This window comes from Carassius auratus, unplaced genomic scaffold (genome assembly GCF_003368295.1).
Source record: "Carassius auratus strain Wakin unplaced genomic scaffold, ASM336829v1 scaf_tig00215261, whole genome shotgun sequence".
NCBI classification, from domain to species: Eukaryota; Metazoa; Chordata; class Actinopteri; order Cypriniformes; family Cyprinidae; genus Carassius; species Carassius auratus.
Window position 1 is genome coordinate 37,907 of NW_020528011.1, and position 24,594 is coordinate 62,500.

Below are 24,594 nucleotides of genomic sequence, written 5' to 3' on the forward strand. Positions count from 1 at the left end.
GATGCTGACACGCATTTACTACACACACACACACACACACACACACACACACACACACTCGTGATCTCTGCTGTGTTTGATTGACAGCTGTCGTCGTCTTCCTGCAGGTTTCCCGCTGCTCTTGCTTTTTCTTCTGAAGAGTGTGTGTCCTCTGCATCATTAATTTAAGCACGCTTATGAAGCAGGGGCCTCTGGGTAATTACCCTCGCTGCCGTTTTAAACCGGCGGTAGCAGGGGATTGCACTGCCTCACAGGGACGGATAATTGTCTCAGCTAAACTCACGTGTTCGGACTGCTGATCGTTGCAGAGTCAAATCTGGTCATTGGATGTTAAACTCTCTGTGAGGAGCATCTGTGTGATGAGCATGTCATTAGTTTAACTTTTCAGTTTAGTGTGTTGATGAGGGGAATATAACTGGTAAACAGACTCATTTAACCCGTTCATGATTATGGCTGTGCCGCGCTTTGTATTTCCCATCATCCTCTGCTGTAATCAGATGTAATCATGATCATGAATTCTGAACTTCCCATCAGGCCCTGAATGTAACTGTTTAATTAGCATGAATATGTAGCACACCTCATGAATATTAATGAGTTGATTGAATATGTATCAGCTCAGTGGCATATCTTGGGTTTATTTATAACAGTCAGTGTCTGGTTTGGGGAATCGTCTCTCTGGCGTTTCTGTCAGCATGTTTTAGCATGTTCTACAAATGATTGAGGACATGAATATTCTTGTGAGTAGTAAGAGAAACAACAGTTTCATTATTTCAGTTAAAACACTGATGTGAATTTGTTTTAGTGTCACGTTTTCACTTTTTTCCTGATGGTTCAAATGCTACGTTTGTTCATTAACCATAAAATTTATTTATTTATTCTTTCGAAAAGTCTGAATATCTGTAAAGACAAAGGTGTGTTTGTTCAGATTGTTTTCTGGATGTTAATGTGTGTTATTTCTGTCATGTGTATGTTTTAGGTCTGTGAGCATCATGACAAAATCATACCAGTTCAACTGGCAAAAACACATTCCTGATTTCCTGCAGGAGGGAGCCGTGTTTGACCGATTCGATGAGGTAAATATAACACACACATACACATACAACACACACACACACACAGATACATGCACGCACACTCTCTCTCACACACTCACACACACACACACCATCTTTCTCACACACACTCACACAGATACATGCACGCACACTCTCTGACACACACACACACACATTCACTCTCATGTGCACACACACACACACACATTCACACTCACATACACACACACATACACACACTCTCACACACAAACACACACGCACACACACACCCTGTCTCTCACACACTCACACAGATACATGCACGCACACTCTCTCACACACACATTCACATGCACACGCACACACACACACACACACTCTCTCTCTCACACACACACACACACACATGAACTGCCTTTAACTATCATTTTGCATTATTGACACAGTTTCCTAATGAATGTTGTTCAGTTGCTTTGACGCAATGTATTTTGTTTAAAGCACTATATAAATAAAGGTGACTTGACTTGACACACACACACACACTCTCTTTTTCTCACAAACTCACACACATACATGCACACACACTGTCTCACACACACACACAATCACTCCCACGCGCACACACACTGTCACACACTCTCTCACATACATTTATATGCGCACACACACACACACTTAGAGGGATTGTGGGTAACTGCTGTTCGTGTGGATTCATCATCCGTCTGTTTGTGATTTCTCTGATGTTTAGTTCAGTTAGTAGCTTCAGTATTTGTGCTGTTTTCTGCTCAGATTGACTCTCGCTGTGGTTTAGCGTCACCTGTCAAATGTGCGCAGATAATAGATAATCGGGATGAGACGAGTGTCGCATGCCCTCGTTAATTAGAGCGGCAGATGTATCGCACCGGAACTAGTAGATAAATAAGAAGGAAGTCTCAAAAGAGCAGTCACAGTTCAGCCAGTTCCTACAGAGCAGCAGACGGTGAAACTGTGCTGCCGGCGGCCATCTTGGCTCCATCCGTTCGGTGAAGGTGAACTCATTAGCTAAGCCCGTTAGTGTTAGCTTGCTTTAGGCTGCTTTTATCTGGACTTTTTGAGGTTTTTACTGCCAAACTCGCCTGGAATGACACACGCTGAAGTGTTTTTGCTCAGAGTAGATTCTGTGGCGTTTTGAATCAGGGGTCAACTCACTGTAATGATGAATCATGATTCTGAAAGCCAAAATACTAACATAAAATGGACTTTAAAATCTTAACATGTTTTAATGCACTACATGCTTGCTGAATTTGTAAATAACTACAGATTAAACTGTCTTACTCTAAATGACTGAGGATCACACCAAACACTGTAGTGATAACAGTAACTATATCACCTGCGCATCAATGCACCATAACCTTGTTTCGGCGTCTGCTTCTTTAACCGCTCAAGCTCTTAAAGGTCAGAGATCAACATGTTATGAACATTAACAATATGTATAAATGTTCTAACCTTTGTAACCTTTATATAACATTAAAATGAAGACCATTTTTTTATATAGAAAATAAATGGTCAAATAACGTAAAAATTTGGGGTAAAAAAATTATTATTTTTTTTTTTAAAGAACATAATAATCAAGGCTGTTTTAACGCTGTGTTTCATCCTCCGCTGTGTTTTTCAGGATCCCTTCGTCTTAGAGCCCAGCTGCCATTTCAGAGTCGACGAATTTGGGTTCTTTCTCACGTGGAAAAGTGACGGAAAGGTGTGATTTCTGTTCATTAATGCAGCTGATGTAGACGCACATCACAGCGTCTCTGATCTTCTCCTCACACTCTCAGCTTGGCATGTGTTTGAAAGCTTCGATTATAATCATTTAATTATTTTACTTACATTTGATGAAATGTGTCTGTTGTTTTAAATATTGTAAATGACTGTGTGTGTGTGTGTGTGTGTGTGTGTGTAAGTGTATCTGTGTGTGTTTTATGTTTGTATGGTCAGTCACTGACATTCAGTTTAAACTAGTTCTGAAAAAATGGCATTAACAGAACTCACCTTGGTTAGATTCATTCAAATTGATCTTTATACATCACCGAAATCAGTAATCACAAACTGATTCTGCACTGAATTGCTTTGACAGTATTTGTCTCTCTTGCAGGAAGGTCAGCTTCTAGAATGTTCTCTGATCAACAGCATTCGTCCTGGAGTCGTGCCGAAGGTAAAGATGCTCCAGATTGAACTGAAATGAATCATCCCAAACGAACACTTGAATCGTTCAGATGAATCAAGTTAAGTTAAGTTAGTGAACAAAAGTCATAGTTTTTATGATGGAGACGAGGCATTGTGGGATTGATGATCTGCGGGTCACATGATCTGACGGGACGCAGGCGTTACTGTTTGCTCTGTATCTGCTCTCGAGTGTTATTGACAGCCAGAGATTACATATATTTCACATTCACTATGTGTCAAATATTGACTTGAGTGTGTGACTCGTCTGCATCTGTATGTGTGAGGGTGTAAGTGTGTGTGTGTGTGTGAGAGAGAGAGACGTGTGATACGTGTGTGAGACATGTGATGCGTGTGTATGTGCGTGTGTGTGTGTGTGTGGCGCTGCGCAGTCGTGCGTCTTCAGTGTTTGTCTTCTGCGGTCAGGTTGTGGAGGCGGCTCATGTTTACAGGACCTGATGGTAACCCCGCTTCAGCTGTTTGTTAAGCAGGAGGTGATGTGTGTTTATCCACATTAGTGAGCCTCTGCAGACACGTTTACGTCTCACATCCCATTATTACAGTGTTCTGTTTATTGCTTCATATGTTTCTCTGGGAATCGAACCACAAGCATGATGTGGTAAAAAAACACACCGTTTCTTTGCGTTCAGATGTTCAGATGGACATTGGTCAATGTCTTCACCCAATGATGTGTGGAAGTACTGGTGTCCCTAACTATCTGTTTCTGAATCTGTTAATTGACTCTTTGAATCTGACTCTGATAAGGCTTAAATCATTCATCATGAGCTGATGTTCATTAAAGTGCCCCTATTATTAAAAGGTTAATATTTTGGTTTTAGGACTCCCCAACAGCAGGTTGGCATGCATGCAAGATCAAAAAAACTTATAATATGCTGTTTTATTACTTTGCCTTACTTGCTCAAAGACTCCCAAACGATTCGTTAATCGATTCATTTCTCCAAACCCTTCCTTTGTGTAACAGTAATCTGCTGGGATCGTTCTGATTGGATCACGCCTGTGTACAGTGTTACCATGGAAACAGCTGTTTTCCCGCTCAGGAAGTGGCACTTAATATTTTTTTGCAGTGTACTCTAAATGAATCAGATGCATTCAGTCATACGGGATTCAGTAGATTTGACCTGATGATGCCATAAACACACTAACAGCTTCAACATCCAAAGCCTCCATTTCAGTCCAGTGTAGTGGATCATGTTGATCTGGATATTGTATATTTATAAGGATATTGTAAGTTTCTGCATGAATTGAAGCAGTGCTTGCGTGTGGAGGTGATGTTTGCACGCATGGTGTGTTTTTGTTCCTGAAGGACCCAAAGATCCAGGCGTCTCTGGAAGCGTCAGGGAAGAGTGAGGCGGATCTGGACGGCCGCATCATCTGCGTGTGCAGCGGGACGGACCTGGTCAACCTCAGCTTCATGTACATGGTGACGGACAACACGGACACGGCCAAGGTGAGCATGACACAGTTTGTGCTGCAAACCTCATTAACTCTTTCCCTGCAAGTGTTTGTGAAAAAAGTTGCCAGCCACCGCCAGTATTTTTTATTATTTTCACAAAAATTTAATGGCCTCGTCTGTGTTTTTGATCGAGAGATTCTTGGCTCATGCAGGAGATGCATAATAGTGCCTCCTAGCATATAACAGAACATGGAAACCAGTGAGGAAACCAGTTTGTGTTTGGCGGAGGAAAGAGTTAAAACGCATGTATTGCCAACTAACTTTTGTTCAGTACATAGAGTCCACATTCAATAATATTGTAAAATGTTTGTGATTCACTGACACTAAGGGCCCTACTTTAACGATCTAAATGGAAAGTCTAAAGCGCACAGCGCAGGTGGAAAAACGGTTGGCGCGCCTGGGTGCATAGTCTAAACGGGTTGTCCCTACTCGCTTAATGAGTAATGGGTGTTTTTTGGGCGTAATGTGCAATAAACCAATCAGAGTCTCATCTTCCATTCCCTTTAAGAGCCAGTTGCCCGTGCCATGAAAGATTTGCTATTTACACGGCAGAATTTGGCAAGCGCAAAGACAGAATACGTCTCAGAGATGAATAAATATATATATATATATATATATATATATATATATATATATATATATATATATATATATATATATATATATATATATATATATATATATAAAATTAGCCAACAGAAAATTCTTATGCATTGCAATCCTTTAATTTTTTATATTTGGCATGTTTGTGTGCTGCTGTGCGTCCCTGTGTTTAATAAGCAGCATATACGTGCGTTGTAAACCCGCCTATACTAACTTTCTGTAAATAACAAAGAAAAAACATTGCACCAGACTTTAGACCAGGTTTCAGAGTTGGACTATGGCACAGTCTATTTTCAGCTCCTTAAAATAGCAATGCGCCAGCAATGTGCCTGAACACACCTCTTTTTTATACCAGCACGCCCATGGCCGCACAAATAGGCGCAAATGCATTTGCTAATTAAACGACGTGGCACTGGATGGGAAAATGTGAACAGCGCCGGACTGAAACAAGCAAACACACTAGAGCTGGGCCTTGTCGCATTGCGCCGGGTTTATGATCATTTTTTATTAGTAATATGCATTGCTAAGAACTTCATTTGAACAACTTTAAAGATGATTTTCTCAGACAAATATTGTCCTCCGCACAAACCACACATCAATAGAGAGATGATTTATAACTCTTAATTTCATAAAATTATATTTATATTTATAAGTAATAAGCAATATTTTAAAATCTATACAATGTTTGATAGGGAGCCAGTGCAGTGTGGACAGGACCGGGCTAATATGGTCATACTTCCTGGTTCTAGTAAGAACTCTTGCTGCAGCATTTTGGACTAGCTGTAGTTTGTTTACCAAGCGTGCAGAACAACCACCCAATAAAGCATTACAATAATCTAACCTTGAGGTCAACTTTAAAGATGATTTTCTCAATATTTAGATTTTTTTTTTGTTCCCTCAGATTCCAGATTTTCAAATAGTTGTGTCTCAGATAAATATTCCTATCCTAATAATAAACAATATATAAATGGAAAGCTTATTTATTCAGCATTTAGATTATATATAAACTACATTTTGAAAAATTGACACTTTTTTGGTCCAGGGTCACATATGAGTTGTTTGATGTTTGAACACTGATAGCAGGTTTACAAAACATTTCCTGTGTTTAAGTTAGTTCTAGATACTATTTCATGTAGCAGAATTAATAGTGATCTAATAGTCTGATTTGTCCCTGATTCTTGAGCTTCTTCAGATGTGAATCATTCAAAGTGTCTCCTGAATGTTTTAAAGATGAATCTCGAACTGACTGTTTATCGTGAACTACTAAAAAACGTTATGTGTTATTTCTCTCCATTTATGATTGTTTTGTGTTTTCAGAAATGGATCGAAGGCCTGAAATCGGTGATTCACAACTTCAAAGCGAATAACGTATGTCCAATGACTTGCCTGAAAAAACAGTAAGTAGACTGACATAAAGATGACCCAACAATCAAAGTAATGAATGTCCAGCATCTATGTATGGTCATTTATAGTGGTAAATAGACCCTGAATCAAGATTCGGTTTGAGATTTGTTAGAGTTCTGTTTAGGATCTTTTGAAGATCTGTTTGATATCTACTGCAAATGTGTTTGAGAAGTGTTAGAAGTCTGTTTGGGATCTGTTTGAGATCTGTTAGAAGTCTGTTTGGGATCTGTTTGAGATCTGTTTGGGATCTGTTGCAGATGTGTTCAAGACCTGTTATAAGTCTGTTCGGGATATGTTTGAGATCTGTTAGAGGTCTGTTTGGAATCAGTTGCAGATGTGTTTGAGATCTGTTATAAGTCTGTTCGGGATATGTTTGAGATCTGCTACAGGTCTCTTTTGGATCAGTTGCAGAAGTGTTCGAGATCTGTTAGAATTCTGTTCGGGATCTGTTTGAGATCTGTTAGAGGTCTGTTTGGGATCTGATGCAGATGTGTTCAAGATCTGTTATAAGTCTGTTCGGGATCTGTTTGGGATCTGTTGCAGAAGTGTTTGAGATCTGTTAGAAGTCTGTTTGGGATATGTTGCAGATGTGTTGGAGATCTTTTAGAAGTCTGTTTTGATCTGTTTGAGATCTGTTAGAGGTCTGTTTGGAATCAGTTGCAGATGTGTTTGAGATCTGTTATAGGTCTGTTCGGGATATGTTTGAAATCTCCTAGAGGTCTCTTGGGATCAGTTGCAGAAGTGTTCGAGATCTGTTAGAATGCTGTTCGGGATCTGTTTGAGATCTATTAGAGGTCTGTTTGGGATCAGTTGCAGATGTGTTCGAGATCTGTTAGAGGTCTGTTTGGGATCAGTTCCAGAAGTGTTTGAGATCTGTTAGAAGTCTGTTTGGGATCTGTTGCAGATGTGTTGGAGATCTTTTAGAAGTCTGTTTTGGATCTGTTTGAGATCCGTTAGAAGTCTGTTCAGGATCTGTTTGAGATCTGTTAGAGGTCTGTTTGGAATCAGTTGCAGATGTGTTTGAGATCTGTTATAAGTCTGTTCGGGATATGTTTGAAATCTTTTAGAGGTCTCTTGGGATCAGTTGCAGAAGTGTTCGTGATCTGTTAGAATTCTGTTCGGGATCTGTTGCAGATGTGTTGGAGATCTTTTAGAAGTCTGTTTTGGATCTGTTTGAGATGTGTTGGAGATCTTTTAGAAGTCTGTTTTGGATCTGTTTGAGATCTGTTAGAAGTCTGTTTGGGATCTGTTGCAGATGTGTTGGAGATCTGTTAGAGGTCTGTTTGGGATCTGTTTGAGATCTGTTAGAAGTCTGTTTGGGATCTGTTGCAGATGTGTTGGAGATCTTTTAGAAGTCTGTTTTGGATCTGTTTGAGATGTGTTGGAGATCTTTTAGAAGTCTGTTTTGGATCTGTTTGAGATCTGTTAGAAGTCTGTTTGGGATCTGTTGCAGATGTGTTGGAGATCTTTTAGAAGTCTGTTTTGGATCTGTTTGAGATGTGTTGGAGATCTTTTAGAAGTCTGTTTTGGATCTGTTTGAGATCTGTTAGAAGTCTGTTTGGGATCTGTTGCAGATGTGTTGGAGATCTGTTAGAAGTCTGTTTGGGATCTGTTGCAGATGTGTTGGAGATCTGTTAGAGGTCTGTTTGGGATCTGTTTGAGATCTGTTAGAGGTCTGTTTGGGATCAGTTGCAGAAGTGTTCGAGATCTGTTATAAGTCTGTTCGGGATCTGTTTGAGATCTGTTAGAGGTCTGTTTGGGATCAGTTGCAGATGTGTTTGAGATCTGTTAGAGGTCTGTTTGGGATTAGTTGCAGATGTGTTTGAGATCTGTTAGAGGTCTGTTTGGGATCAGTTGCAGATGTGTTTGAGATCTGTTAGAGGTCTGTTTGGGATCTGTTGCAGATCTGTTTGAGAACTGGTACAGGTCTGTTTTGGATCTTTTGAAGATCAGTTTGAGATCTGTCATAACCAGCTGAGAATCAGCAGAATCCATCGATGTTTGTCTTCATGAACTTTCTCTTTCTTTCTGTCTAGTTGGATGAGACTCTCCTTCCTAACGAATGTCAACGGCAAAATACCGGTCCGAGGGTGAGTGTCTGATTCCTCTGGATCATCTCCTTATTCTTTGATGTTTTGGCTGATCTGATCTGAACTTATCTGATTTCGTCTCATGTAGTATCACACGGACATTTGGCTCTGGTAAAACGGAGAAAGGAATCTTCCAGGCATTGAAGGAACTCGGTCTCCCCAGTGGAAAGGTCAGAAAGGGTCTTAATTCATGATGCTGCTCTTATTGTGAACAAATCATCAGTAATGTGATCATAAAGGGAAACGCTTCTCTGAACATGGTTATTTTAATATTTTATACATTTAGTTGTTTTATTTATTACTTATTATAAGGATATTTCTTAATATATCTTAGTATTTTATGTCTTTAGTGTTTTGTTGTTTTATGTACAATCATAGTATTTATTGATATTTTGAATTACCTTTTATTTTTATATCTTCAGTTTTAGTAATTCTGCGTAACTAGGTTGTTGAGTTGCTTTTATAGATGTGAACCAATGAGACTTTTTGACTTGTTAAAACATCTAAAAGCCATTGAAAAACTGTTTAATCTTGTTTAACCTGCCAGTGCAATCAAAGATCTTTATTCAAGATATGGAAGATTGATTTTTAAATGGGTTTCCACTGGAAAATGAGACATAAAGAAGAGCAGGATTTCAGTCATCAGTCCCTCATGGATCAAACCACATCTCGTCCTACTTTTGTTGAATATCCTGTTCCTGTCACATTGCAGAAGTTAAATACGTGTCTTGCTGATTTGATTTTGCATTGCAGAATGATGAAATCGAGCATTTGGCCTTCACCTTCGACATCTTCTACGCTCTAACACAGAAGATCTGCCCTCGCACGGACATTGAGGAGCTCTTCAAGAAGATGTACGTCACACGCTGTTCAGTCTTCAAGGCTAACTAGTACTCTAGAGCCAGTACTGGAGCACTAACTATGAGATAGAATCTAACAGCTTTAGCGGTGAACATTAACATGTGTGTTTGACTAACGGTTTATTGAACGTCAGACAGGTGTCGTACAAATGCTTTGTGATGTCTAACTCTCTTTCTCTCTCTCTAATGATTTTGTTTGTGTTATTATAACCAAACCAAATCTCTTCTGCTCAATTTCTTTGCAGCAACGGAGACAAAAGTGATTATTTAACCGTAGAGCAGTTAGTCAGCTTTCTGAATGAAGTAAGCTCTTTATCATCATTATTTACTGTGTGTGTGTGAGAGAGAGTGTGAGGTTGTATGTGTGTGTGTACTGGTAGGTATGGTTTATGAGGACACCAATGTGTTTAATGACATGGGTACTACAACATAAACATGGTTAATACTTCCTGTCTCCCCATAAAACAAAAGGTTTAAAAAAGAAAACCGTGTTTTATGAAATTCAAAAATTGGCAATAGTTTTTTGTGAGGGGTAGGTTTAGATGTAGGGTGATAGAAAATACAGTTTGTACAGTAGACAACCATTCCACCTACGAAGAGTCCCCGTAAACCACAAATAAAAGTAAATGAGTGTGTGTGTGTGTGTGTGTGTGTGCATGTCGCTCTGCTTCTGTTTGTCTGTGATGGGCTTTCTGTGATGCGCTCCTGTGTTTGTGTTCGAGCGTGTGTGTGTGTGTGTGTGTGTGTGCAGATCAGAGCACCGCTGTGGGTCGTCCTGTGTTTGTTGTATGTTTGGTTTGCTCGTCTTCTTGACTGTATGTCTGCTGAACACAAACGCTCTCCGTCTGTGAAATAATTCGTGATGTTCAAGGAGGTCAGAGGTAAAGCTCTGAATGTGATTAAACTGGCCTGATACTCATCTCTTATCTTACATCAGATGCTGTTTTGCTCCGTCTGCATTAATAATGAGTTACTTCAAGTGAGGACGTGCTGTGTGTTTTATGTGGTTTGGAAGAATCTGCCCTCATAAGGGTAAAAATGCATCTGTAGATTGCTCCGGTGGACAGAGTTAATTCTGTAGCTGTAGTTTGACGAGCTAAAAAAAAATTTAGACTCATCTGAGGACGAATCCCTCCTCATTTCAGATGTTGGTTTTCCCTGTAGAACCAGCGGGACCCTCGACTCAACGAGATCCTCTTCCCCTTTTATGAAGCAAAACGAGTCATGCAGATCATTGAGAAGTACGAGAGAGACGCCGACTTGAAAAAGAAAGGTAAATGGAGGAGGTGTGAGGAGTGTGTAATGAAGCGCTCTCAGCTGATCCTCTGCTGCCCTCTGGTGGCCCGAAGGTGTCAGCACTGGGTTTGTTTGACATTAGTAATTTCCAGGTCTGGATATGTATGGGAAAATAATCTCTTCCTTGTTTTCCAGTACAAATATTTAGATGAAATCAAGATACATTTACTGTAGATGCAAAATGAAGATATAAAGTCTTATTTTCTCGACCAAATATGTGACTCTGGACAACAAAACCAGTTATAAGGGTAAAAAAGGATCTAAAAAAATCTTAAATGTACCTTCATAAAACCTGCAGAAACCCTGTTTGAATCTGTAACTGAGGGAGAGTTTAATGAGTTCTCACCTGGTCTTCTTGTGTGTGTTCAGGTCACATGTCCAGCGACGGCTTCTGCCGATACCTGATGTCAGACGAGAACGCTCCGGTGTTTCTGGACCGTCTGGATCTGTGTCAGGAGATGGAGCATCCGCTGGCTCATTACTTCATCAGCTCCTCACACAACACGTATCTGACGGGTCGGCAGTTCGGAGGGAAGTCCTCAGTGGAGATGTACCGACAGGTGCTGCTGTCCGGATGCAGGTATGCCTTCATCATCATCATCTCATCCTGAACGTCTCTGTGAAGAAATAACTAAACAAACTCCGCTTGCCTCAGATCCGAACGAGCTGTTTTTGGAGTTTGATTAAATAAATGCTTTGTTTATAATGAGGACAACGTTTAAGCTATGAAAGTTGCAGGATGTTTTAATGGTACAAAGATCTTGTATATGCCACAAGATCAAGGCAAATTTGATTTCTCATGTCATGCACCCTTTAATGCCATTACTGTGATTAATAATAGCATGGTAGCAAGTGCATAGAGTGGTGCATTAGCTTACATTTGTGCTTGTCTGTTCAGGGTTCAGCGTAACGTCCCTTTAATGCGAGTGTGTGTGTGTGTGTGTGTCAGGTGTGTGGAGCTGGACTGCTGGGATGGTAAAGGTGAGGATCAGGAGCCCATCATCACTCATGGGAAGGCCATGTGCACCGACATCTTGTTCAAGGTGAGTGTAAATCAAACGTCATGTCCAGGACTTTCATTTCATTTTAATTTTCATTTTTTTAATTCAGACTCGACCTGAAATGACTCCAGACTTCACTCGACTCGAGGAAAAGGATTCGTGAATATTTTAAAAGCAACTCTAGTCTTAATACTTATATAACTGATATTCAAAAGGCGGACTGCATTCTGCATTGTGAACAGAAACAGTTTCGGGCGGATGACGCATGCGCCGCTCAGAAGTGATGCACGCAGAAACACAGCGGAGAGATCAAAACAAAACAACAGTCACTAATGAGAAGAACAAAATGAGGATTTGTAAAGAAGAATGTCAGAGGATTTCAATATAAGCCAAGAGGAGGTGGTTTTCCTTTGCTCCTGTTAACAAACGTTGGTTTTCACGAGACTTACGGCGCATGCGCAGCATTGACCTCATCATCATTCCCCCAGAACTGCTTCTGTTTTACAACTGTGAGCACAAGCTAGATTAAAGTGATTATTACGTTTTGAATATGGATATTGTTCTTACAAAAATGCATCGGTTCACTACAGAAGGCCTTTGTTCACCCCCCAAAGCCGTGTGAGACACTTTTTTTTAATAGATGAGTATTATATTAAACTTCTCATGAACCGATGGAGTTGAGCTGCTGAGCTGCATCTAACAGCTTGAAAGATCAAAGACCATTTTTTAAACAACTCCAACTAAATTAGTCTGAAAGAAGAAAGTCACACCACCATTCGTCCATCGTCTACTTACCCTCGAAGCATCTTCTTTGAGAATAATCCAATCTGAGTTATATTAAATATTGTCCTTGCTCTTCCAAGCCTTTCAATGGGAGTAAAAGGTGAGATAAAAAGTGTTTATTACATTAGAAATCTGGATATTTATCTTACAAAAACATGGATTCAATCACTCACTTTTATTTATATAGCGCTTTAAACAAAATACATTGCGTCAAAGCAACTGAACAACATTCATTAGGAAAACAGTGTGTCAATAATGCAAAATGATAGTTAAAGGCAGTTCATCATTGAATTCAGTGATGTCATCTCTGTTCAGTTTAAATAGTGTTTTGTGCATTAATTTGCAATCAAGTCAACGATATCACTGTAGATGAAGTGACCCCAACTAAGCAAGCCAGAGGTGACAGCGGCAAGGAACCGAAACTCCATCGGTGACAGAATGGAGAAAAAAACCTTGGGAGAAACCAGACTCAGTTGGGGTCAGTTCTCCTCTGACCAGACGAAACCAGTAGTTCAATTCCAGACTGCAGCAAAGTCAGATTGTGCAGAAGAATCATCTGTTTCCTGTGGTCTTGTCCTGGTGGTCCTCTGAGACAAGGTCTTTACAGGGGATCTGTATCTGGGCTCTAGTTGTCCTGGTCTCCGCTGTCTTTCAGGGCAGTAGAGGTCCTTTCTAGGTGCTGATCCACCATCTGGTCTGGATACGTACTGGATCCGGGTGACTGCAGTGACCCTCTGATCTGGACACAGACTGGATCTGGTGGACACGGTGACCTCGGAATAAGAGAGAAACAGACAAATATTAGCGTAGATGCCATTCTTCTAATGATGTAGCAAGTACATAGGGTGTTATGGGAAGTGTTCCCTGTTCAGGTTTACCTTATTAATGCAGCCTAGAAATCCTTTAACGGATTTGGATATTAAAAGCATATTAGTATGTTATGTGTAAGCCAGGTTAAAGAAGTGGGTCTTTAATCTAGATTTAAACTGCAAGAGTGTGTCTACCTCCCGAACAATGTTAGGTAGGTTATTCCAGAGTTTAAGCGCCAAATAGGAAAAGGATCTGCCGCCCGCAGTTGATTTTGATATTCTAGGTATTATCAAATTGCCTGAGTTTTGAGAACGTAGCGGACGTAGAGGAGTATAATGTAAAAGGAGCTCATTCAAATACTGAGGTGCTAAACCATTCAGGGCTTTATAAGTAATAAGCAATATTTTAAAATCTATACGATGTTTGATAGGGAGCCAGTGCAGTGTGGACAGGACCGGGCTAATATGGTCATACTTCCTGGTTCTAGTAAGAACTCTTGCTGCTGCATTTTGGACTAGCTGTAGTTTGTTTACCAAGCGTGCAGAACAACCACCCAATAAAGCATTACAATAATCTAACCTTGAAGTCATAAATGCATGGATTAACATTTCTGCATTTGACATTGAGAGCATAGGCCGTAATTTAGATATATTTTTGAGATGGAAAAATGCAGTTTTACAAATGCTAGAAACGTGACTTTCTAAGGAAAGATTGCGATCAAGTAGCACACCTAGGTTCCTAACTGATGACGAAGAATTGACAGAGCAGCCATCAAGTCTTAGACAGTGTTCTAGGTTATTACAAGCAGAGTTTTTAGGTCCTATGATTAACACCTCTGTTTTTTTCTGAATTTAGCAGTAAGAAATTACTCATCATCCAGTTTTTTATATCGACTATGCATTCCATTAGTTTTTCAAATTGGTGTGTTTCACCGGGCCGCGAAGAAATATAGAGCTGAGTATCATCAGCATAACAGTGAAAGCTAACACCATGTTTCCTGATGATATCTCCCAAGGGTAACATATAAAGCATGAAGAGTAGCGGCCCTAGTACTGAGCCTTGAGTTACTCCATACTGCACTTGTGATCGATATGATACATCTTCATTCACTGCTACGAACTGATGGCGGTCATATAAGTACGATTTAAACCATGCTAATGCACTTCCATGGGGGCATTTTTACACCTGGGAAGAGCAAGGACTGTTTTTAATATAACTTTGATTTGATTATTCTGAAAGAAGAAAGTCTCACACCACCTTTAATGTTGAGCTCTGTTACTGTGTATAAAATTCAACCTGCCAAAGTGTAATATTTTTCCAGGCCTCTTATTTCAAATAAATTAACATTTTTAATTGAATTTCCAGGAAATGATAACTGTATCACGATAGCAGTGTTTTTGGTGAGCAGTAGATTTTGTTATAATGGTCATTTGATATGTGACCCTGGAGCACAAAATAAGCCATAAGGGTCAGTTTTATGAAATAAAAAAAGACACACATTATTCTGCTTGTCTTGTGTCTATTATTTGTCTGTAACAGGATGTAATTCAAGCCATAAAGGAAACGGCTTTTGTAACGTCTGAATATCCTGTCATTCTGTCGTTTGAGAACCACTGCAGGTAAAATGCACCGCAGATTCACTCTCAGCCTCGTGTTGGTGTGTGGCGGCGCTCACAGCTGTGTGTGTGTGTGTGTCTTGCAGTAAAACGCAGCAGTATAAGATGGCCAAGTATTGCGAGGAGATCTTCGGAGAGCTGTTGCTGAAGCAGCCGCTGGAGGGATTCCCAGTACGTCAGATATTCCCCCGCACACACAGTCTCTGTGGATATTGTAGTCCACTGAAGCATCTCCTCTCTCTTGTCTCGGCTGTTTGTGGGTGTCACGCTGGAGGAGTTTCTGTGCTCACGGACGACTGTGCTTGTGTTTCAGATCGAAGCCGGGCAGCCGCTGCCGTCACCCAACGACCTCAAGCGCAAAATCCTCATCAAGAACAAGCGCTTGAAGCCTGAAGTGGAGCAGAGTACGTACATGTACAAACACGTCTCAGTCTTTGACTTGTGCTGAGAATATCTCCCTTTACACAGGGGTGATATAAAGAGCCGAAATAGTGATAAATCTTATCATTTTTGTCCCTGCAGCACAGAAGCAGTCATCAGTGTCACAGACGTATATTTGTAGAAATAGACAACAATACATTGTATGAGTCACAATTATACATTTCTCTTTTATGACAAAAATCATTAGGATTTTAATTAAAGATCATGTTCATGAAGACATTTAGTAAACTTCCTACCGTAAATATATCAAAACTTCATTTTTGATTAGTAATATGCATTGCTAAGAACTTTATTTGGACAACTTTAAAAATGATTTTCTCAATATTTAGATTTTTTTGCTCCCTCAGATTCCAGATTTTCAAATAATTGTATCTCAAACAGACATTGTCCTCGGAACAAACCACACATTAATGGAGAGATTTATAACTCTTAATTTCATAAAATTATATTTATATTTATAAGTAATAAGCAATATTTTAAAATCTATACGATGTTTGATAGGGAGCCAGTGCAGTGTGGACAGGACCGGGCTAATATGGTCATACTTCCTGGTTCTAGTAAGAACTCTTGCTGCTGCATTTTGGACTAGCTGTAGTTTGTTTACTAAGCGTGCAGAACAACCACCCAATAAAGCATTACATTAATCTAACCTTGAGGTCATAAATGCATGGATTAACATTTCTGCATTTGACATTGAGAGCATAGGCCGTAATTTAGATATATTTTTGAGATGGAAAAATGCAGTTTTACAAATGCTAGAAACGTGGCTTTCTAAGGAAAGATTACGATCAAATAGCACACCTAGGTTCCTAACTGATGACGAAGAATTGACAGAGCAGCCATCAAATCTTAGACAGTGTTCTAGGTTATTACAAGCAGAGTTTTTAGGTCCTATGATTAACACCTCTGTTTTTTTCTGAATTTAGCAGTAAGAAATTACTCGTCATCCAGTTTTTTATATCGACTATGCATTCCATTAGTTCTTCAAATTGGTGTGTTTCACCGGGCCGTGAAGAAATATAGAGCTGAGTATCATCAGCATAACAGTGAAAGCTAACACCATGTTTCCTGATGATATCTCCCAAGGGTAACATATAAAGCGTGAAGTAGTGAGTAGCAGCCCTAGTACTGAGCCTTGAGGTACTCCATACTGCACTTTTGATCGATATGATACATCTTCATTCACTGCTACGAACTAATGGTGTTCATATAAGTACGATTTAAACCATGCTAATGCACTTCCACTGATGCCAACAAAGTGTTCAAGTCTATGCAAAAGAATGTTGTGGTCAATTGTGTCAAATGCAGCACTAAGATCCAATAAAACTAACAGAGAGATACACCCACGATCAGATGATAAGAGCAGATCATTTGTAACTCTAAGGAGAGCAGTCTCAGTACTATGATACGGTCTAAATCCTGACTGGAAATCCTCACATATAACATTTCTCTCTAAGAAGGAATATAATTGTGAGGATACTGCCTTTTCTAGTATCTTGGACAGAAAAGGGAGATTCGAGATTGGTCTATAATTAACTAGTTCTTTGGGGTCAAGTTGTGGTTTTTTGATGAGAGGCTTAATAACAGCCAGTTTGAAGGTTTTGGGTACATATCCTAATGGCAATGATGAATTTATAATAGTCAGAAGAGGATCTATAACTTCTGGAAGCACCTCTTTTAGGAGCTTAGATGGTATAGGGTCTAACATACATGTTGTTGGTTTAGATGATTTAACAAGTTTATACAATTCTTCCTCTCCTATAGTAGAAAATGAGTGTAACTGTTCCTCAGAGGGTCTATAGTGCACTGTCTGATGTGATACTGTAGCTGACGGCTGAATGGTTGCAATTTTATCTCTAATAGTATCGATTTTAGAAGTAAAGTAGTTAATAAAGTCCTTAATGCTGTGGTGTTGGGAAATGTCAACACTTGTTGAGTTCGTTAATTTAGCCACTTTATTGAATAAATACCTGGGGTTATGATTGTTTTCTTCTAAAAGAGAAGAAAAGTAATCGGATCTAGCAGTTTTTAATGCTTTTCTGTAGGATAGGTTACTTTCCCACCAAGCAATACTAAATACCTCTAGTTTTGTTTTCCTCCAGCTGCGTTCCATTTTCCGGGCTGCTCTCTTTAGGGTGCGAGTGTGCTCATTATACCATGGTGTCAAACTGTTTTCCTTAACCTTCCTTAAGCGTAAAGGTGTGTGTGTGTGTGTTACAGAGCAGCTGGAGTCATTTAAGAAGCACATGGAGGCTGGAGAGATGAGCATACAGACTGGAGAAGATGACATCGATGAAGATTTGGACAGCGGTAAACACACACACTCACACTCTCACACACACACACACACACACACACACACATATCACCCTACACATCACAGGAAACTACTGGCAATTTTTGAATTTCATAAAACACGATTTTGTATGTTTTTTAAGCCTTTTGTTTTATGGTGACACAGGAAAGCGTCCTCTTATGTTTATGTTGTAGTACCCATGTCATTATACACATTTGTGTCCTTATATATAAACCATATATACCAGTAAACACAGACAGGAAGCAGGAAGCTGATCTCTCGTGTGTGTGTTTGTGTGCAGCACTGGATGGTAAAGAGCTGAACGCAGACCTGAAGAGCAGCAACACTGTGTCTCTGTCAGAAGATCCAGAAGCAGAAGCCCAGGACAGCAGCAGGAAGAAGGTTAGAGTGTGTGTGTGTGTGTGTTTGAGTTTGTGTGTGTGTGTGTGTGTGTTTGAGTGTGTGTGTAGTTCTGCTCCTCACATCTCTCTGTGTTAAAGATCCCAGACGATGATGTCACTGAGTTCTCAGAAGTCACTGAAATCATGGACGTCACGGACGTGTCAGAAGCGTCGGAGCTGGAGAACAAGAAGAAGGTGTGAGTGCTGTTAGATTGACAGATGGAGCCTCAGCTGATCTGATCTGAGCGTGACGCTGTGTGTCTTCATCAGAGCGGGGAAACGGCTGAAGACGCTGACGCCGAGCAGCAGCTCATCGCCTCATATAAATATGAAGGAGCCACGACCAACATCCACCCGTACCTGTCCGCCATGGTCAACTACGCTCAGCCCATCAAGTTCCAGGGCTTCGAGGTCGCTGAAGGTCAGTCCAGCGTCCGCTTACTTCACCATCACTACAAGAGAGAAACCATGAAGAGGCAGCTAATAATACACAATAATACAAATCAAACCTGTCAAACAGGGGCAGATACACACTGATACACTCTCATTACCTACTTTTAAAGGTACTGCATTACAATTTTGCATTATTCCCTAAAAAAGTTACTTACTTTTTATGGAAAGTAATGCATTATGTAACTTTTGAGTTACTTTTTAAATCGGGGTGGGGTGTGCTTGTTTGTTTTTTTATATAAAATTTAATTTTTTTGACAAATGTAAAAGCCCTTTCACACTAAAAGTAAAGTGAATGAACCAGGCTGAAGGAAATGTGAATTCTGGTCTGTACAGTAGAGGACGCCGCTCAAACTAATCTCATGAAGAATACAACGCAGGAGAAGAAAGTTCAGCACTATTCAGCAATAACACAAATCAAACACGAATCTGTCATTTTTTATTAGTTTGGTAGAATTGGATTATTGAAGGTCAGCAGCAAAGACATTGGTTGATAAAATAAGATTAAATACTTAAATCATATTTTTCTTATTTAACATATTTAATTATTGCAGGTTTATATAATATTTTGAGTTTGCATTTGGACTGTTTTTATTGATTTTGAGGAACACTGAATATGCGATGCAACAAAACTAGTCTTCAGAATAAATAACAAAAAGCAGCCGATGAGCCAGTACGCAAACAGTGAACATAAAGTCTTTCATGTAAAACAGCAAACAGAAAGTTCTTGTCGGTAAATGGGTCAGTGCTCGGGCAGCGTGCGGGGATCGCTGACCTCCTCTCTCACTGAATCTATTAGCGTGACAGAGGAGAGATAATGAGAAACAGCTGAAGATGTGTGTGAGTGTAACAGAATAACCAGCCGGGGGGGGGGGGGGGGGGGGGGGGGAACATGTGTTCACGAGTCCGAACGGAAGCACCCGATATTTGAAGTGCCCTAACGGTGTATTAAACGCAGTCTTCCATTCATCCCCCTACTTAATATGAATGAGGTGGTACGCATTACGAAGATCCAATTTGGTGAAGAATCTTGCCCCCTGTACCAAATCAAAAGTGGATGACATGAGCGGTAAGGGGTAGCGATTCTTAACGGTCACATCATTAAGCCCACAATAATGGATACAGGGAAGTAAAGACCTGTCTTTCTTCTTAACAAAGAAAAATCCCGCACCAGCTGGTGAGCAGGAAGTGACAATGGTGTTAAGAGACTCGGACAGGTATTCCTCTAACGCTTTACGTTTGGGCGCAAACAAGGAGAACAATCTACCCCGAGGGGGCGTGGTCCCGGGAAAAAGTTATATAATACAATCGTACCGCCGGTGAGGTGGGAGAGAAGTGACCCGTGACCGACTGAAAACCGCCCTCAAGTCATGATATTCCTCCGGCACCCCGGTAAAATTGCCCGGCTCCTGTTGAAACACAGAACCAGAGGAAACAGGGGGATTAGCAGACAATAAACATGACAAGACAGGTTCCAAGAGAAGATGTTATAACTAGACCAGTTCATGTGAGGGTTATGTTTAACTAACCAGGGGTGTCCCAAAACTAAAGGAGCAAAGGGGGAACGGAAAACTAAAAGGGAAAGGGTTTCGTGGTGATTACCAGAGACAGTGAGAGATAAGGGAGCAGACTGAAGATGAACCCTGGGTAGGGAACTACCATCTAGGGCAACAAGAGGAGTGGCCTCCTCATGCTTCCTCAAAGGAATACCTTGCTTGCGGGCACAGGCGGGGCACAGGTGGGCAAATTCCCCTCAGCCCCAGAGTCTATTAAGGCATTACAAGAAACTGACGAACCAGGCCACTGCCAGGCCATACGAACAGAGAAGTGGTCGAGAGGGTGCGAAACTCAATGGAATAATCAACGACTGAGTGTCTACCCTGGTGGAGAGTGGAAAAGATGCGATACGCCTCTTCTCCACGGGCCGAACAGTCAAATACCCGAATCATCTCCTTGAAGTAGTCAAAGCAAGTGATGTACTCGACCTCAGCCTCCCATGCATCGGTTCCCCACTCTCGGGCACGCCCAGTCAGGAGCGAGATGACGTAAGCGACCTGTGCTCGCTCTCTGGCGTAGGTTACTGGTTGGAGAGAGAAGACAAGTTCACATTTGGTGAGAAACGACCGACACTGTGAAGGCTCACCGGCATAACAAGGAGGTTTGTTGACTCTGGGCTCTGGGGACTCCAACCCCCTGGAAGCAGGAGAACCAGTCTTGAGTTGGTGAACCTGCGTGAACAAATCCAACAGCTGGGGGGCCAGGGAATCAACTGTGTGCCGAGCAGTGGCTAGCTCTGTGTCATGTCTTCCGAGCATGGCTCCTTGCAGCTCAACAGCAGTCTGAATCGGGATTGCACTCGCTGGGTCCATTGTTGGCTAGATTATTCTGTGATATGGAAAGATGAGAACCCAAAAGCGGTTATGCAAGTGAAACTCCTTTAATAGAGTAGCGATGCAACAAAACTAGTCTTCAGAATAAATAAATAAAAACAGCCGATGAGCCTGTACCCTAACAGTGAACATAAAGTCTTTCATGTAAAACAGCAAACAGAAAGTTCTTGTCGATAAACGGGTCAGTGCTCGGCAGCGTGCGGGGATAGGCGACCGCTGACCTCCTCTCTCCCTTATGGGGTAACGTCTGGCGGCAGGAATGATGACTGCCCAGAATACTCGTCAGCACCAGCAGGACTGGACAGAGAGCAGAGCAACAGGTTAATCCAGAGAACCGTTTGATCTGACCTGAGACTGGAGAACAAGAGGCAGGATAGGACCCGACACGACACTACAGGACTGGAACAGGATGATTGTGTAGCTTCTGCATCAACAGCAAACAAAATAATCTAGCAGAGAGCACAGAAAATGGGGAACTAGAAATAGCAAGGATGATTAGGGAAAAGAGAAAACAGGTGTGAATCTATTAGCGTGACAGAGGAGAGATAATGAGAAACAGCTGAAGAGGTGTGTGAGTGTAACAGAATAACCAGCATGGGGGGGGGTGGAAGAGAGAAGGGAAACCGAATCCATGACAAAAGGTTTTTTTTTTTTTTTTTTTTTTTTTTTTGGGATGAAGTCAAATAGTAATAAAAGAGAGTTTTCAGCTTTCTTTTGAAGATTGTCCGGATCAGGATGGGAAGATCACTCCAGCAGCCAGGAACAGTGAAGGAGAATGTTCTGGAAAGTGATGATGAATCTCTCTGTGATGATGCCACGAGGCGTCGCTCACTGGCGGATCTCAGAATTCTGGAGGGATGTAGATGTGTAATAGTGAGAGGAAGTAGATGGTTCTGAGTCTGTGGCTTTTCTGAATGAGAGCATCAGTGTGTTGGACTTGATCCGAGCCTCAACCAGAACTCAGTGCAGGGAGATAAAGAGAGGTGTAACATGGGCTCCTTTGGGTTCATTGAAGACCAGTCATGATGCTGCATAATATATATAAATATATTGATGATATATAAGTGTCTGTTGTGTTGATTTATTCCAGAGAGGAACATCCATCACAACATGTCGTCCTTCAACGAGTCTGTGGGTTTGGGCTATCTGAAGACCAACGCCATTGAGTTTGTGAAGTATCCTTTAACAGCTGCGCACGAGTACCCATCAGCCCCCAAACACTGATTTAAATGATGCTGAGATCACATTCTAGTCCATAAACACAAGAGCCTTCCTTCAAACATCAATTGGTGTGTGTGTGTGTGTGTGTGTTTGAGAGAGAGAGAGAGAGAGAGAGAGAGAGTGTGTGTGTGTGTGTGTGTGTGTGTGTGTGTGTGTGTGTGTGTGTGTGTGTTTGAGAGACAGAGTGTTTGTGTGTGTGTGTGTGTGTGTGTGAGAGAGAGAGAGAGAGAAACAGAAGAGAGAGAGAGAGTGTGTGTGTGTGTGTGTGAGAGAGAAACAGAAGAGAGAGAGAGTGTGTGTGTGTGTGTGTGTGTGTGTGTGTTTGAGAGACAGAGTGTTTGTGTGTGTGTGTGTGTGTGTGTGTGAGAGAGAGAGAGAGAGAGAAACAGAAGAGAGAGAGAGAGTGTGTGTGTGTGTGTGTGTGTGTGTGAGAGAGAAACAGAAGAGAGAGAGAGTGTGTGTGTGTGTGTGTGTGTGAGAGAGAGAGAGAGAGTGTGTGTGTGTGAGAGAGAGAGAGAGAGAGATAGTGTGTGTGTGTGTGTGTGTGTGTGTGTGTGTGTGTGTGAGAGAGAGAGAAACAGAAGAGAGAGAGAGTGTGTGTGTGTGTGTGTGTGAGAGAAAGTTTGTGAAAAATGATTTTTTCCTAACCCTAACTGAAGTTCTTATTCTTGCTAATACCAAACCATTAACTAGGACTTTTGCGTCAATAAAAACTCTGATTTGCTGGTTATTATTAGTTATTTAGGTAGTTAAGTTCAGGTGCTGGTAGTATTAGAGATTTACTACAGTCATGCAGAATAGGTGCTTTATAAGCGTTAATAAACATGTTAATAATAGGTATGGTAATAAGCAGCTAGTTAATAGTGACTATTGGTCCCTATATTGAAGTGTTACCGAAAAATACTGTATATTAAATATTGTTGCAAAAAGGGGAAATACCCTGAAAGTGTATATAATTAACATCATTATTATCATTTTATTGAAGTAATTATTTAATCAAAGTCTCTGCTTAGAGGAAATTAAACATAAAGAGTGCACATATAAAATCATATAAAATGACTGAATGTGCTTTTGAAGCGTATTCTTACAGCAGAAGCTCCACTGAAGCATAATCGTGTCATGATCAGTTTGATAACTAGTAGCTTCTGTTAGTTAGTAGCTTCTGTAGTTTGATGTAGATGTGAGCAGATGTCTTGGAATGTTTCTCTGTTAGTTTGAGCTTGCTCTTCGGTGAGATCCCTGCTGTTAGGGTTAAATATAGCTCCGCCGGGGGTCTGCCACGTGTTTTCCTCAGCCACAGACGCACAGCTACAACAAGCGACAGATGAGCCGCATCTACCCCAAAGGAGGCCGTGTGGACTCCAGCAATTACATGCCTCAGATCTTCTGGAACGCCGGCTGCCAGATGGTGTCTCTGAACTTCCAGACTCCAGGTACGGCCGGGGCCCGGGGTCCGAGAGCCGCTGGGACCGTTACTGTACACACACTGCATTCACACGCATGTACTGACACTACATAACACCAGACTGCACTGAAGTAACTGAACTCAGAAAATACAGTGCCGGCTAAAATGATCAGAACACTAGTATTATCAGCAGCTAAAAATAGTTTCACGTCAGTTATTTCTATCTTTTGCTGGAGTTAATTTGGCCATTAATTGTAATAATGCGGTGAGGTGTTTGTATTGCACACAGAGATGTGATCTGATCATCATGAGTCTGTCTGGAGTCACATGAAGAAACAGAACACACTGAGACAGACTCGATCCAGAAGAACTGTGTCTCCGAGACGCTTCAAGAGACTCCTGCGAAGCTCCTGAGAAACTCTGCTCAAGTGCACCGAGAACTGCTCTAAACACAAACGATGCTCACATCAAATGATGATTTCATTTAGTTAATAGAAGTTGATTGATAATGAAAATCTATTTTTGACAGCATCCTCATTTTACAGCAATTTTACACAAATGCTAAAAAACTTTTAACAGCATTGAAGCGTCTTGGAGACACAGTTCTTCTGGATCGAGTCTGTCTCTGTTGTGTTTCTTCATGTGACTCCAGACAGACTGATGATGATCAGATCACATCTCTGTGTGCAACACAAACACCTCACCGCATTATTACAATTAATGGCCAAATGAACTCCAGCAAAAGATAGAATAGCTGACTTAAAACTTTCTCTTTTGTAGTTGCTGATAATACTAAGATCTGTACCGACAGCCTTGAGGT

General features: G+C 40.9%; 1 protein-coding gene across 7 annotated transcripts in view; it reads left to right on the forward strand.

Annotated features, from left to right (window-relative positions):
• The window catches only part of LOC113094095 (1-phosphatidylinositol 4,5-bisphosphate phosphodiesterase beta-4-like), a 66,186-nt gene that overhangs the window by 22,559 nt on the left and 19,033 nt on the right, over positions 1–24,594 (forward strand). For all 7 annotated transcript variants that reach the window (XM_026259749.1, XM_026259752.1, XM_026259751.1 and 4 more), the window contains 21 exons: positions 977–1,073; positions 2,692–2,772; positions 3,166–3,225; positions 4,558–4,701; positions 6,628–6,707; positions 8,751–8,804; positions 8,893–8,974; positions 9,558–9,658; positions 9,910–9,967; positions 10,829–10,937; positions 11,330–11,540; positions 11,910–12,003; positions 15,094–15,173; positions 15,257–15,341; positions 15,484–15,574; positions 17,832–17,921; positions 18,209–18,309; positions 18,408–18,503; positions 18,579–18,729; positions 22,239–22,323; positions 23,678–23,802. In XM_026259749.1, coding sequence (XP_026115534.1) covers positions 977–1,073; positions 2,692–2,772; positions 3,166–3,225; positions 4,558–4,701; positions 6,628–6,707; positions 8,751–8,804; positions 8,893–8,974; positions 9,558–9,658; positions 9,910–9,967; positions 10,829–10,937; positions 11,330–11,540; positions 11,910–12,003; positions 15,094–15,173; positions 15,257–15,341; positions 15,484–15,574; positions 17,832–17,921; positions 18,209–18,309; positions 18,408–18,503; positions 18,579–18,729; positions 22,239–22,323; positions 23,678–23,802 — 2,075 coding nt within the window. The remainder of the gene's footprint in view (positions 1–976; positions 1,074–2,691; positions 2,773–3,165; positions 3,226–4,557; positions 4,702–6,627; positions 6,708–8,750; positions 8,805–8,892; positions 8,975–9,557; positions 9,659–9,909; positions 9,968–10,828; positions 10,938–11,329; positions 11,541–11,909; positions 12,004–15,093; positions 15,174–15,256; positions 15,342–15,483; positions 15,575–17,831; positions 17,922–18,208; positions 18,310–18,407; positions 18,504–18,578; positions 18,730–22,238; positions 22,324–23,677; positions 23,803–24,594) is intronic.